Raw genomic sequence first — 16,123 nt, forward strand, 5'->3', positions numbered from 1 at the left:
ACACAGAGATCTTTAAACAAGATTAAAACAAAAGGCCTGCTTCTTTAACTGCTAATTTCATGTCTTGCACATCATGCACTTTATAGAATTTCAGAGGATTTGGGACAGAATATTTTCCAGGATTGTTCTTAATAATCTGCTTCAGATGCATTAGCAGTACTTTTTGTTTTTAACTAGGTTAAAGACCTGCAAATGGTCCTCTTAAATATTTGCCTCTCACACACAGTAAGTAAGCTCAGCTTGTCTCATTTTAAACAAATGCAGGGTTGTGAGCTGCACTGCTACAGATATTAAACAATCTTCTTACACAAAGTCTGTCTCGTCCCGGAGCTGCGCCACAGGCTGAAAGACCAGAGTTCTGCGACGCATCCCCAGCAGGCATGCGGTCTCCTCCGAGTTAGCAAACACTCTCCCTGCAATGAAGAGAAGCATCAGCTTTTGTAACTGAGGCAAAGCAATTTCACACCTAAATGTTCTGCATCCTCGCTGGAATCAAGTGTCACATTTATGTGCTTGCCTCCTTTGTAGGACTCCTTGAGTGTCCGGGTGATCCACTGCATGGCTTTGGCTGCAATTTTGGTACCAAAGTTTCTGTCAAAGGGAGATGGAGCTCCTCCCTGATGAGGAAAAAAAAGTCATATTTATTCAAAATAAGGACATTACATATAAAATATCACAAGTCTAGTATCTAAAATAATGTTAAGTGTACTTTTCTGTTACAATATAACTCAAATTTTTTGATCACTTACAATCAGCAACATAACTCTACACAGTAATGTCTGCAATATTTCCCAGATAGACAGGATGGATGGATAAAGGATAGCAGCTATTTTGTGGATTTGGCTCCTTGCATCACAGACTCATTGTCATCACTGCTGATAAACATATCAAGCAGAGCATCGCATTCATTTATTTGTGCGCGTGGCCAACCTGCTGCATATGACCGAGGATGTTCTTCCTGCAGTCGAACACTCCTCGCCCCTCCTCAGAGTAAAGCTGGTAGATGAAATCTGTGGTGAAGTTCTCGTTGCAGTTCTCATTTCTAAAACACAGCACAAGGGCAACAGGCTGGTTAAGGGATCGCTTCACCAAATAGCAAGCGCTACCTTAAAAGAAGATGCTCTAAATAATGCCTGAACCCATTTATCAACTAACAGAGGACACAGAGTCACCAGGCTGCTAAGTCTCCACACACCAGCGTTCATGTACCCTTTATCCAGGCTCTGCTTTTCAATGCATCCATGCACAGAGATGCTGTGATGCACCACGATGTTTGAGGGCATCTTAAAATAATGAAATTATGCAGGCACACAATGTCACCTGCACTCTGTTCAAAATACAACGTTTGTCCTATTTCCACAGACCTCCGTCCTGCTGGGAGCAATTTCCATCAGCATGGTGGTGCAGTGGACTAAAATAACCTCAATAGAGGACATGAAATAAAGTGTAAGGTTAATCAAAAATCTTTTATTTGCCAAAATGGTTTTATATACATAATTGAGAAACACTTATTTACAAATAACGCACTGCAGGATGACATTTAAAAATAGAGCATTTTGCATTTTTTTGTTCATCGCACACGTACAGACAGGTCCATACAACAAATCCCACAGGCTTCTGTAAGGTAATGCATCTAAATGTAACTTTAAAGAATGAAAGTGTTGAGCCTCACCTGAGCACCAGTCCCCCTCTGGATGCTCGTCTTCATCTTCTCCGTCAGATGCTCCACGTTGGCCTGAAAACACAGAGTCTCTTACATTAAACCTGCAACAGCAACTCTCACTCTTCAATCTCTCATTGCAGAATGAAGAGCTGCAGGTAACATTTACACCACCAAGGGGCGCCATATCTTGTCTTTTACCCAGCTGGTGAGCCCAAGAGGGTTAATGCATCAGAAATGCAGGTTTACGACACCAAACACATGCACTTTTTACTGCTACTCATTGTGATCACTGAAAAAGTGGGGTTTTTTTACCTTTTCATGCATTTTTATGGTTGAAATTCTTTGTGACACGTACTAGTTATAGTTCATATTCAAAGCCAGACTTCTAAAAAACTAAAGTATGCACTGCGCCCAGACTTTTTAAAAAGAAAATTAGTTTAACAAAATTTACAGAGCATAAAGAACTCAACATTATCAGATTAAAATTAAGTAAAACACACAGACAAAATAAATAAAAAGACAATTAACATTAAAAGTGTATGTAACAGGAACATTGTAAACAACAATAGTCCTGACGTCTCTAATCTCCCTGACCTGATCTGTGTTGATGAGATCTGTCTGTCATTGAATGACTGATGCAGCTCAGAGGTTATTAATAAGTTGCTTCATGTGCACTGCTATAATCTGGGTCACCTGCACAGCCCTGAAACATCCAGGCAGAGGCACTGATTGACTAACGAAGCTTCTGCACTGCACTGCGATCAGCCCTGCTCCATTACTGCTAAGGATGGAAATGTGCAATGTAGTGAAAGGTATTAGGCTCATTTCCAGCTCTATATCGCTTATTCTGAACTGTTGATTCATAATCCAGTTCAGGGTTGGCTGGAAGTCTGTGTTAGCCCTGTGACAGAAGAAGAAAGTGGACGGATGCTCTGATTTTTCAAAACGAGCCATTTTTACCCAACTTTCCTCTGACTGGCTGCCAGTCGTAGACAGAAAGCTTGAACATTATGTGGGTGGAGCTTCTGTGTGCTCACAGTTGTGTGGCTGAGATGAACATATTAGGAATATCTGTCCTTACTGACATCATACAGAGCCCGAAAATAAATAAGCCGTGTGAAACGGAGGATTAGGAGCAGTTTGAATCCTGAGTTTATGCTGTTGCCCTCATAAATGGTGTTACCAATAAAATCCAGTCATGAAACATACAAAAATAAATAAATTGGAATTCAAAAAGGACTTGACAGGGATCGTGGCTATAAGAGTCATCGAGAGAGTAAAAGGTCTTGGTATTTTATGATGATGAGAGGAGACATGAAAAGAAGGCATTTTCTGTTGGATGCAGACTTTTTCTCTCTAACCTGAAGGTCACGGATGTCAAATGGCTCCTCGTAGATGTAGACGGTGTCGGCGCCTGCAGCCAGACCACCCACGGTGGCCAGGTAGCCACAGTAGCCCCCCATTGTCTCAATGATGAAGACTCGCCGCTTGGTGCCACTAGCTGACTGTTTGATGCGGTCACACGTCTGATTCACACACACATAAAACATTATACAATCATTAAACAAGAAAAATCTGTTCACTGCGGAGAGCATGCAAAGCAAAACACACTGTACACCCAAGTAGAGCTGACAGGAATATTTTATTTATCCTGATAATATAAGAAGGATTTGTGTGGAAACATCTGAGCTTTTTGATTGTGGGTGAGAATTGGTAAATATGTCATCACTTTGTAAAATTAAATTAAAAAGAAAAGAAATCTGCATCAGCTCTACTTTAAAGTACATAAAATAGCTGAGTGTCCTTAGAGATGCACAGGTTGACTCAGTAACTGTGAGTCAGGTAATCTTAATTACATTTATAGGTTTAGTTTTCTCGTATAGAACAGGGGTGTCAAACATATGGCACAAGGGCCAAAACAGGACTGTCACAGGGTCCAGTGCAGTCCACTATGTAAAGAGTGGAGATAGCAGGGAAACTTGGAACCTTTCACAGAATTGTGGTGAGTCATCATTTATTTTACAGCCTGTCATACCACACTGAAACTAATTTATCTGATTTGGCAGATAATCTCTGAAGTGGCAGTAAACTGGCTGTATGTGGACAGACCAGGGCATGAGACTGAAAATTTGCTTATTTCTTCGTCATCAGTTTTGTGGAGTGGAGGATTTATTAAATGCAAATATTTTCAGGATGTACAGAACATTTGCAGCAAAAGACTTATTCTGCTGTGATTTTATTTCAGGCCTCGCCCAGTTGAGGTGTAATTAGACAGTATGCAAATGATTTTGACATGCCTGATGTAGATGGTCGCGGACTGAGAGGTTTTTTTTCCCCAAGAATAAATAAAGAAGAAAGGAGACTGTAAAGAACTGGTAAATTGGCCATTAGAGCCACCAGAGTCAACCTGTGCGTCCCTTTATTCTAATCAGATGAATGAAGGCTTCCAGATGGGGACACTGCAGTGTCTTTTCCTATTTACCTTCTCAAAAACACTCATATTTTAAACCTGTCTTGTATTCTTGTTGGTTGGCTTCACCCATCTGGTACCAAATGCACAAGAGGCCAGAAATAATCAACACAGTCAGTAAAACACAAGAACAGTCACTGACATGCATCGTACCATCTCAGCTATTCACACAGAAAGAAAAAAGTGTACTCACTGACACACTCGGGTTTTACTTCTGTTTACTCATTCATCTCTTAAAGTTTTAGTAGATGAATTGGAGTACATAGTTCAAACGACTGCACCTTGCAGGACTGGATCCAGTTAACCACGTCTTTGCTATACTTTCTTTGCCCTCTTTGCCTTGTTTTTGTACATGCTGAATAAATAATAAAAGTACATTCTCTGCATCCTCCTGGATGGTAACAAAAGATAATAAAATCCTCATATTTCAAATACAACAAACCAATATTAATGCACGTAAGAAACATCTGCTGTGTGCTGATCAAGCTGTCTTTATTTTAGGATTTGTGTGAACAACAACAGTTTTGACACTTTTAAACCCAATTTTTATTAACGGTAACACTTCAGCATACCTGTAGCTCTTAATATCTCCCCTCATCTCCTTTGCTGGGCCCTTACCTCCACAATGGCGTTGAGGGATGTATCAGCTCCAAGACTGAGGTCAGTGCCAGGCACATTGTTACTAATGGTGGCAGGCAATATGCACATCGGGATGCAAAACTCCTCGTAGTCAGCCCGGGCCACATACAGCTGCAGAATGGACTCAAAGGCCTGATGGCAGTAGCCGTAATATGGAGTTAGACCACTAGAGGGAAGACTACACATCTAAAAATGTCAGTGTGTCCTTCAGTGGCTGCTTCATGGTGCCCAGTGACTCCCTTGTCTTGTATCCTTCATTATCATGAAAGCTAAAGCTGTTTGCTAATCAAATGCCAAGTTGCAATATCACCGTGGATGGATGGATAGTTTATAAAACACCATTGAATGCACTTTTCTGTTTCATACTAGCAGCTTTTTCTTAAACAACACAGCCCATATTTGTCTGAGCGGTCAGGTTTTTATGTTGGAAAGGAGTGTCTGTGATGTACAAATAAACCCTTTACTGCACAGAAGATCATCAGCATGAAATCATTAAGGTGTTCCTTCTCATCCTGACAGGAAAAGCTTGTTACCATGAAATTCTGAATAGTTTTAATTTCCCATTTTCTGACATATAATTCTTTAAAGATGGTCTACTATACACTGTACAATATTCACAAACCCCAAATTTGTTTGAAATTATAACCTGCTGCAACTTTAAGGGTTAGCATTTCAAAAGGAAGGATACAAGATAAAGAAGTAACTTTAACTCCAATGAGACCATGAATATGCAGCTCTGCGTGTGTGTGCATGTGTGTTTGTGTGTGTGTCCTGTAGTGTGTGCCACTGGCTGGCTCTCTCCAGGAGTTGGGGGGACTTTGGCTTCTCATTGGCTGAGAGGAAATGGAATGAGGAAGAGGGGTGTCGACGCGACAAGTAGATAAAGCTTGCGAGGTGAGACTCGGGCAACGTTTCCTTTTATGTTCAAGAAGCAAAGAGGAAGTTTTTTTTTATTTCTATTGTTTTTTTGTTTTTTTGTCTGAAGACAAGAAAGGCTTTATCAGCTAAGAACAATAGGAACTACAATGTAGACCACAATCAGTTATGCAGCAAATAAACTTACTTCCCAAACGCACTGCGTTTCAAGAAGAACGTGCAAACAGTGTTCCCGTTAGATTGAACCTTCCTGCTGTCCAGTTATCTGCCTTTTACAAAACACACAGAAGACTGCATGAACACGCCAGGGTCACGCACCAAGAGCATGCCACAACACATTACTGCATGCCCTTACACTTACCTGGGACCTCTGCTGACCAGCCCGCATCCAGCAGCAAGTGTTTTCTGCTGTACTTCATGCTGATTATTAACAGTCTAATGTCTGCATCAGCTAAACTGAGCTGAGTTATTTGGCATAGTATGCGTTGCCTGTCCTAACTGTAAGGTCTTGTTTCTATTATCTTATGATTGTGTTTATGTGAAAGCAGTAGGCCTGTACTTTCCATTTAGTTCTGCAAAAACACCAGTTGGGTTGTTAAGCGGGAGGCCAGCGTTTACACAAAACATTACAGAGCACTAACACTGAGTGCTTCTTAAAATGTCTCTGTCATGTGACCTGAGTTTCAGTTAGTGAAACTACGGCCCTTCAAAGTGAAAACTTGAAGTTAAAAATCTTACCCAGGCACAGTTGATTTCATTTCAGAGTGAACCAATGAGCAGGTCAGAATTTCAAATATTTGTTTTTTAATCTGGCTTTTTTTTTTTTACTACTGCTAAGCTGACAAGATTCAATTAATGGCAGCTCTAAGCCCACGCACAAGATTAAAAACCAATTTTTGACAATTTATACTAAATAAGAAACAATAATAATAATATATTTTCAATTTCTGAATTTAAACTAGAAAACAAATGGATCCTGTAAAAAGATCTAAACTGTCTTGACTTGTGAACTAAATTTTACCTACTGCTTGTTAATGCAAGGATGCGAGCTGGCAATCAGCAAATCCCGAACTCTGTGCATGTGTGTTAAGTCTACAAACACACACACACACACACACACATTCTCTCTAGCCCAGCCACACTTACGTCAGTAATGGCATTCAGAGCAGTGTCTGAACCAATGCTGAGGTCTGAACCGGGTATATTATTGGAGACGGTAGCAGGAACCATAACCATGGGCACACAGAACTCCTCATATTTGTCCCGTGCAGCAGAGAGTTCCAGTAATCCCACGTAGGCCTGCAGCAGTGAGAGCCAGCATCTTAGTGGTCATTGAGTACGTACACACAAGTGGGGGAAAGGTGAAGAGATCTAATTCCCAGGACTTCAAAGGTGCGGTGGACAAGAGGACACAGGTGAGTTTTGAGGGGAAAAACATGACAGGAAGAGCTGGAAACTTACTGGAGATAGCAAAGGTGTGTCCAAAATCCATACTACACTCGAGAAGAAGATATTATCTACTATAAAATGGAATATAGTCCACTAACTGATTCATGGGCTAGCACCAAACACTGAGCATTGCACAGCTTTGATTTTGTCGAATGGAAATCAAATGTTTCACTTTATTCACAAACTTCTGCAAGATGTTTCACTTTCTTCATCAGCTACAGCAGGAGCTAGGTACTACTGTAAAAAAGAGTCACTGCATTACTAAAAGTGGCTTAGGATAACATTTGATTACAGCTAAAATTTTAGCCAATCATAACTATGATACATGCAAACTAATAATCTGTTTGCTTTAGGAATCAGCAAGAAGTTAACTTGTGGTGGGCGTGAAGGAGGAGGCGGCTTTGAGGTGGGAGGGATCTGCTGATGAGAGATGGAGCTCAAGAAATGGAGTATGAAAATGAAAAGTCAGCGATGGGATGAAGAAACGTCTGTGAGGAGTGTACGGTTAGGAGAAGCCAAGGGGAGAGAGCCAGGCCAATCATGACGGGCACTGAGACACACACAGGAAGTCAGTGTTGCAGCTCAGGACAAAGACAGAGACAGCGTTCATTTTTGGCCAAGCTACCAAAGTCAAAAACTTTTTCTTGTAATGACATGGTTGAATTGTTAAAGTTCTTTGTTAAAATAAAAGTTTTAGGCTGGCTTCTTTTAATCTCTCAATTGGATAAAGAGCTTAAAAAGCATCAAAATACCATAAACATCAATTTCAGTGTACTGAAAATCATTAAATCTATCTATATACATGCTGGCTTTGCAGCTTGGCCAACAGTTCATACTGACCCATGGACAGACAGGGAGAGAGCCTTAAAAATGTAAATATGTCTTCATTATATTTTGAAAAAATATTAATATAGAAAATGTGTTTTGCAAATTTAAAATGTCAAACAGGGTAAATTGGTGAGAAACAAATGGACCAGAAAATGCTGAGCAATACAACACATGGCAATTGTAAAATGCTGGTGGGAGACGGTGCTTGATAATGCTGATACAATAAGGTTAGCCAATTTTTTTTACATTACACAATAACTCTGCTTTCACATTATCAGTAGCTTTTTTTAATGAAACAATAGCTGAATTTAAGATTTTTCCTCATTGTATTTTTCTAAATAATAAAAAATGTTCAGAGATACAATATTGATAAAATGTGATTACAAACAAAATGCTTTAATTCGCAATAACCAGGAAAGGTTGTACATACCTCAAACCCTCCGACCACAAGCAGAGCATTGATGTTATGAATCCTCATCTGCTCAGCAATCTTATCCAGATGTTTTCCTGGAAGAGTTCTGACACATAAAAAATGATTCGTGATAAAAAAGCAAAGGTGATAACACTTTATCATGTACATTTAATGTTAAAGTATTTAACCTTCCTCTTGTGTTAGCTTTCTGTCACTATCTTTTATGTTAATGGGCAGTTTTGTGTCTTAAATCAATCAAAAACTATCCTCGAAACATTGGTTTATCATTCAAATTGTTTATAATCTTTAGGCTATCTTGTTAGGCTTCCTTATCCTTGAAAAGATGGGTTTTAATATTTTTCCTGTGGCCCTCAGGCTCTTTCTTTTGCAGCATACCTCTCATTTTCATTCCAAAACTATAGTAAATTAAACTCAAGAGATTAGAAAAAAAATTGTAGCAATGTAACGCCACATATCTCTAAAATAAATTATTTTTTATGTCAATATTATTAACTATAGTAACATTCCTGTGTAATTCTATCGATTCGATGCACAGAATTACACAGCAAGGCTGCCCAGATGTTAATCTACTGTCACCTGTGCCTCTGTGTTGAACATTGGTGGAAAGAGCTCCACCCATCTCTCCCAGACATCCCTAATGGGAGCTAGCATGTCAGGTTTGCACTAGGATCTCTGTTGTAAAATCTGAGGACTCTTGATATCATTCAAAAGGTCTGCGTGACATTTTTGCCTGGAATATGTCTGTGAAGGTTCTCAGTCATCCAGGTCATCGTAGTCAAAGGAGTTTGCAAAGAAAAGCGTCTGGACTTCTTTAAGTTGCTTGAAGACGTTTCACCTCTCATCCGAGAAGCTTCTTCAGTTCTAAGGTCAAATGGCCGAGAGTCCCAGATTTAAACCCAGTGGGAGTTTCCCCCCAAAGAGGGACAAAGGACCCCCTGGTGATCCTCTAATGTGAAAATGTGTTTTTTCACATTTTGGACAGAGAGGACAGATGGTTTGAAAGAGGAGTGAAAGAGGCCATCTATGTCCACTGTGAGCGACCATCTTTGAACAGAGGCGGTGGTTTACGACACCAACTCTCTGCCATCTATAATCCAGTTTTGAGTTCCCTCCCCAGACGCCTTAATGCCCACTCACATCCTGGGCCATCTGACCTCAGGAATTCACATGACAAGGTGGGGCCAGGTTTCACAATGAGCTCACCCGAAACCCTGGCTGATTAGGTCCCACACCCGCTTTCACACCTTGGCTCATGTGATTAGAGGATCACCAGGGGGTCCTTTGTCCCTCTTTGGGGGGATACTCCCACTGGGTTTAAATCTGGGACTCTCGGCCATTTGACCTTAGAACTGAAGAAGCTTCTCGGATGAGAGGTGAAACGTCTTCAAGCAACTTAAAGAAGTCCAGACGCTTTTCTTTGCAAACTCCTTTGACTTTTGCCTGGAAAATATGTCTGCCTGTCGATGCTTCCCACATACCATCAGTGGTCTCATTGCTGGATTTGTACACTCCAGCAAGTAGAACACCAGTATAGGCATCCAGGTATTCCATGTCAATATCATCCTAAATGTAGTCATGGAGTTTTCTTCCTTCAAAATTTGTCACAGCAATGATGTGTTTCTTTAGTGAAAATGGCATAAAACCATCAAGTTGTCACTTATTCTTGTCACAGCAAACCTGGTAATCACAGGGTCATTTTGATGACACTTGCAGGAGTTGGCCTGCCAAGTAAACCAGGAGGTACTGCAATCCCACAGATGTTACCACTTTCTTTTTACTCAGGGAAGGAGGCATAAAGGTAAAGAGAGAAGCCCCTAACTTCTCTCTGACAGTGTTAGTGAACTCACAGTGTGTTTACGATTTCAGTTTTGGCACTAATTATTGTTTTGCAATGTTATATTATAACAGGGTTGAAACCGACCGTAACAATACAATGGTCATAATTTTCACCAGAACATTTTCTAATTTTGTTTTCATTTTGTTTTGTTTAAATAGAGGTTCCTGACAAAGTCCAAAAGCCTTGATAATAAGCAATAAACAAGTTTAAATGGCACCTTTATGCATAAAAACCTAAAAATGGGTCAGTGCCGACCTCAACGCAAGAGGAAGGTTAAAAAAGATGTAGGCTTATAATAACAGGTATATAATAAAGCAGCAGATTACCTTTTTGTCCCTAGCAGTGACCCACCCTGTCCAGTCCAACCACCAACATCTCCCCATTTGATCTCCTTAATCTGATGAAAGAGAAAGGCAACTCGTTTGTATCGCAACAAAACAAATTAATGCATGGTAGAAAAGGTTCACAGAGCTCACTGTGACTATTAGAAAAGCCATCTACCAGATAAACACTCCCTTGAAAATTATTTTGTGAGTATCTGAATTATCATAGATAGAGTTTCTGCTTTTGAAATGCATCCGCTTCTGTGAATGAAATTTCATTCATGTTAATTGTACTTGGGGGAAGTTAGAAACTCTTCACATGGTTAAAAATCATACAAGGACTAAGTGGGAAAAACATTCATATAAAGCATTAAAAAAGTCACAGGCATGTGAATAAATATTCTATAATGTATAAATATATGACTGCTAACTTGTGAGCTCCACTTGATGATTATGAACATCCTTCATGAGGAGGATAAGCCACAGCAGGCCACTGCTGAAAAGTCTGGCTGTTCACCGAGCGCTGTATTAAAGCATTATACATTAATGGAACTTAAATGGGAACGTGTGGTAGGAAAAGGTGCAGAAGCAACAGGGATGACCACAGCATTGAGAGGAACTACAATGTCAAGTAAATGGTAAATGGCCTGTATTTATATAGCGCCTTCTAGTCCCTAAGGACCCCAAAGCACTTTACATATCCAGTCATCCACCCATTCACACACTGGTGATAGCAGCTACGTTGTAGCCACAGCCACCCTGGGGCGCACTGACAGAGGCGAGGCTGCCGGACACTGGCGCCACCGGGCCCTCTGACCACCACCAGTAGGCAACGGGTGAAGTGTCTTGCCCAAGGACACAACGACTGAGACTGTCCGAGCCGGGGCTCGAACCTTCCGATTACAAGGCGAACTCCCAACTCTTGAGCCACGATCGCCCCAGTAAGTACAAGTCAAGAACATCATGAGACACCAGCCCCAGCCCACTTCCCATGGAAAGGAAATACGACTGTCCTGATGACAACATCAGAGGCAGCTTACCTAGGATGAGGAGAAAAAAAGGACCAGGCTGTTGCTCAGTGGTTCATATTACTCTCTGTAAGCACATTTTTCATTTCATTTGGAAATTAAGATCTTAAAACATTAAGGCTGAGTTGAAAGGCACTGAATCCAAGTTATTTGAAGTCCAGTGTGGAGTTTCTGTAGTCTGTGATGTGTCATGTGGTCAGCAAGTGTTGGTGATGATCGATCCACTGTTTTTTACAAAGTACCTGCCCATTGTATCCAAACAATCAAACTGTCAAATGATTTACTGACAATGTTATTACTCAGCTGGACTTTTCAGTGAACTCTTCTGGCTTGAACCCTACAGAGAATCTATCAAAGCAACCTGGGCTTCAAAAACACCTCAGCGTTGCCACCCCTGTGCCACACTGATGCAGCAGTTCACGATAAAAGAGCCCCAACCCAGCACTGAGAGTGCAACCATAGTTTTCAGAATTTGGACATTTCTGTATGTCAATTCTTGCTTTTGATTGATCTTAGGAAATGTTCTAATAATTTGAAATACTGCATTGAAGTCTTGAAATAATTCACATGTAATGAATATAGATGTTTACTTTTTTTTTAAATTAAATTATAAACAACAAAGAATTTCATGATATTTGCATTTTTTTAAGATGTGCTGGCAATATGCAATCTTGTCACTGGCTATGACAGTCACAGTGAAGCTACAATTAAGCAGCCGTGCTTTAATCACGGTGATACTTAGTGGGGTTATTAGTCAGGGACCCCAGCTTCACTTTTCAACCAATCTAATCCTTCAAAATCATGATTTTGCCTCATGTCTCTTGAAAGGTACATTAGTGTGTCATCAACATAGAAATTGTAACTTATATCAATAACATACGGTATGATTAGAAAGCCCAACAACAGATATCCGTGGAACTCTATATTTTATGTGTATACTGTACATAGTTTACATTACATTAAATCTCACCTGTCCTTTGTAGAATCCCTCAAAGCCATCGTTTACAGCAAACATTTTGTGGCCTTCGGTGATTCCCACTCTGACAGCAGAACGAACAGCAGCATTCATACCTGCTGCTGGAGCACCGACGTTCATTACTGCCACGTTAAAGGAGCTCTGTGGGTGATACACAGCACCAGTCACACTCAGTCACACACTCAGTACAAACCTTACAGTAGGGGAAGCAGAACCCCATGGTACTGCGATATGTGGTAGCACCCTTAAGCTTTTTCAAATTTTAAACCATATTCATACTTTAGGCCCAAGTCCTATATTTAGTGTACGAACACAGCATATATCTATGAGCAGCTTTTACCAATGCAGTCATGCCATTAATTCCATGGCATGAGGCAAACTGGACAAAAACTGGACAAATGGTTCAGTTTGTACGTCATGGAGCCATAATCACTGCTTCATCTGTCCTCAGGCGAGACTCTGCCTCACACAGCAGCAGGCAGTGATAGCCTTTCATGCATGAGCCACATGCTGCTAAAAGACGTAGTGAAGTAGTAGCTACTTTGTCATGACAGCCACTGAAAATATCAACAGTCAAAAGAATATTTTCCCATTATTTTTAGCAGTTTTCTTGCTATTCAATCTTGAATCATTTGGCAAAAACGCAAATGGTGTTTTTGCCAAACAATTTTCAATCCAACTTTAGAGGGGCTCTTATTTCAAAGTCAAACTCGGGTTCATGTGGTCCACATTGCAAAATGCAATATGGATACACCCAACAACACAGAATGCATTATGCTGTGCTCTGATAATAGACTGAACCCGCAATGTTCTTGTTTTCAATTCGGTTAATAATGACACATATAAATATGATGTGAAGTACCTCAAAACGGACAGGCTTCCAACTCTCTCCTGACAATAAATGCTTAATACCAAATCTCACACAGTTTGCTTTTGAAGCCTAGCAAGCACAAGTGGGAATCAAACTACAACACCCGGTAAGGTCAGACAGAAATGTGTCTGCAGAAACTACACCAGCATCAAAAACTGCCAAGTATCAAACCTTGGTTTTTGATGCCTTATCAGATTATGTTTACTTTCTGTTTGATCAAATACAATTTCTTCATCATTTTTCAAAGATTGAAAAATCTTTGGCTGCTGCATACAGTCAGCACTAAACGGTTGGAGAACATAGGCATGCTGGGATAAAAAAAAAGATTATAAAAAACTAATATTCTGCAGATGAAAGCTTTACCTTTATCAGCCACTAACCATCTGTGAATAAAACAAAGAGCATGGAGCCTGTCCAGTTTGAGTTGAGAGTCAGCAAAAACACATCTATAAAGGAGACTACTTCAGAGTGATTTGAAGCAGATCACGCCCTCATTGCGATTATCCCTGACAGCGGGGCTGTTCGGAGTCCTGCACTGCAGCACTAATGCACCTCTTTGCATGTCTACATTTCTAATTCCAAGCATCCAAGCAGAGCCATGAGGAAATAAGCAAAGGCAGACAGAACGACAGGTGAAGAGCACTGACGCTGTCCTTTTGTGGCACCATTTTATTTAAAGATTATTAGAAGCCAAAGTGAATAAGATGGTCAAACTAACTGCAAAGCAGCTCCTCATATGACCTACACCTGCAGAAGCTTCAGACGCTGATCAAAAGCCTGTTCAGCTGCCCCATTTTTACTCATCACATACATCAATCTGCTCTTCATCCCCCGCCTCCTCCTCCTCCTCTCCCTCGGGATGGACAGTTATAGAAAGACAGACTCTGTTAGTGTCACAAAAAGACTGCAGCACCCACAATACACCTGACCAGGAAATACCTTATGCTAATGTACAATTCTCAGAGCAGCTGGTGGAAAGACACATTTGGAGAATAAACATGGTAGTTATTATTTTACTGGTTAAATTAAATTATTTTAGCTGTTAATATTTGAGTGATGACACTTACATTTGGAAGTTCAGAATCTGCCTTGCGAAATGAGAGGAGTCGGTAAGTGCTCAGATTGTTTTCGAAGCTCCTGCAGATGGAAAAAAAGTTAAACAATGTGGAAAATCCACAATGAATTCTGGTCTGTCAATGCAGCAGGGCAAACATTTAGAGTAATTAAGAGATCAATGTTAACACAGATAAGCAGGAAGTGGGGCATGCTGTCAAACCACTAAACGTACTATACACAACTTCTGTGTTGTGTATAGTGTCAGAAATCATGTGCAACATTTGACCCAGTGCTCCTGGCTTGAGCAACTTTTAAGTACTTTATGTATTTTTTAATCTACCAATATGTCGTAGTTGTATATAAACAAAAGAAATCCTACAGGTGTTTAATCATATCAGCGTAGTGGAATTTTACAAATACCTGCCACGCAGTCTGACCGCCTCATCAAATTTCTTCTCATCCATGGCCTTCTGTACTTCTTGAGTCTGATGACAAAAAAAACAGGGCATTTTTTTCTGGTGAGGCAGTGCTGCCTGCAAACTGTATTGCAGGTAAATAGTGTCTGGAGTTATGGGAAACTCAAAGCACCTCGATCCAGTGATCCCAGCACTATAGGAGCTTCAGTCTCACGGCATGAAAGCCAGTCCATATTTTATCTCTTTTTGAATTCCAGCTACATCCCTTTAGTACGTTTATTTTAAGACCTCTTTCTTTGCAAGAATAAAAATGTAAAAAAATCAATGAATAAACAATTTTGTCAACTATATAGTTGCTTTTGACCTTTGTTGCTTGAAGAGAGTCTTAAGCTTTTGTAGTTATTTTAGGTCATTTTTAAAATTAATCTTCACATCTTTATTTTTTTTCCAGGAATCAAGTTCATATTTTTCTTTTGCCTAAAAATTAATCTTTCACTGTTTGATTTGTAAACTGCTTTGTTTCTTCTGTGGAGCTTTACAGTGTGCAACCCAGCAACTCACCCAGAAAATAAATGTTTCTCAAATTATTTTATATCTTCTTGCAGTAAGCTGATAAATGCTAAATGTCAAGATTAGTAGTTTGTTCTTGTTTCTTGTTCTTGAAAAAAGAAGGCAAATGGGCTTGTTGAGGTTTGTGAAGACATTTCACCTTTCATCCAAGAGACTTTTTCAGTTCTGAAACAACTGGTAGAGAGACCTAGGTAACTAACCCCTACTGGGGACTGTCCCTTTTGAGGTGAACCTGACGGTCGTAGACCCATTATTGTTCATGTGGGTTGTTACATAATCTGTAGTATAGAATAATAAAGCCAAGGTGTGAAAAAGTCGAGGCCCAATTTCCTTAAATGGGTAAAACCTCTGTGAGACCCTGCCCGCCCCCCAACATTAGAGCTATTGTGGTACCTTGAGGTGTGAGTGGGGGTTGAAATTACCTCTGTGCCAGCCTATTTATAACTGAAATAGCAAAATGTGTTTACATTTTCAAAAACCTGAAGAGGTTCATTCATCTTCTTCTTCAAACTCTCAAGATTACCATGACCTGGTTGACTGAGAACATACACAGGCCTGTTTCATCTCTTAATTTCATCTGCTTTGTTAATGTTGTAGGCTGACTGTGGCTTCTATCAGATTAGTTGTCTTTATTTAAGTTTTTATTTTTTATGATGGTGGACTGTCTAACTGAATAACCTATTGTGAG

General features: G+C 40.1%; 1 protein-coding gene across 7 annotated transcripts in view; it reads right to left on the minus strand.

The window, feature by feature from the left end:
* Positions 1-16,123, minus strand: part of pfkpb (phosphofructokinase, platelet b) — a 34,066-nt gene that overhangs the window by 1,225 nt on the left and 16,718 nt on the right. For 2 of the 7 annotated variants that reach the window (XM_019348182.2, XM_025900058.1), the window contains exons 11-21: positions 14,870-14,934; positions 14,461-14,530; positions 12,517-12,663; positions 10,522-10,592; positions 8,356-8,443; positions 4,752-4,904; positions 3,025-3,189; positions 1,673-1,735; positions 931-1,068; positions 518-617; positions 308-413 (exon numbers count right to left, since the gene is read on the minus strand). In XM_019348182.2, coding sequence (XP_019203727.1) covers positions 308-413; positions 518-617; positions 931-1,068; positions 1,673-1,735; positions 3,025-3,189; positions 4,752-4,904; positions 8,356-8,443; positions 10,522-10,592; positions 12,517-12,663; positions 14,461-14,530; positions 14,870-14,934 — 1,166 coding nt within the window. Of the gene's footprint in view, positions 1-307; positions 414-517; positions 618-930; positions 1,069-1,672; positions 1,736-3,024; positions 3,190-4,751; positions 4,905-6,794; positions 6,948-8,355; positions 8,444-10,521; positions 10,593-12,516; positions 12,664-14,460; positions 14,531-14,869; positions 14,935-16,123 lie in introns of those variants that run through there. The other 5 variants (XR_002057232.2, XR_002057235.2, XR_002057233.2 and 2 more) reach the window with 3 other exon arrangements.

This window comes from Oreochromis niloticus, linkage group LG18 (genome assembly GCF_001858045.2).
Source record: "Oreochromis niloticus isolate F11D_XX linkage group LG18, O_niloticus_UMD_NMBU, whole genome shotgun sequence".
NCBI classification, from domain to species: domain Eukaryota; kingdom Metazoa; phylum Chordata; class Actinopteri; order Cichliformes; family Cichlidae; genus Oreochromis; species Oreochromis niloticus.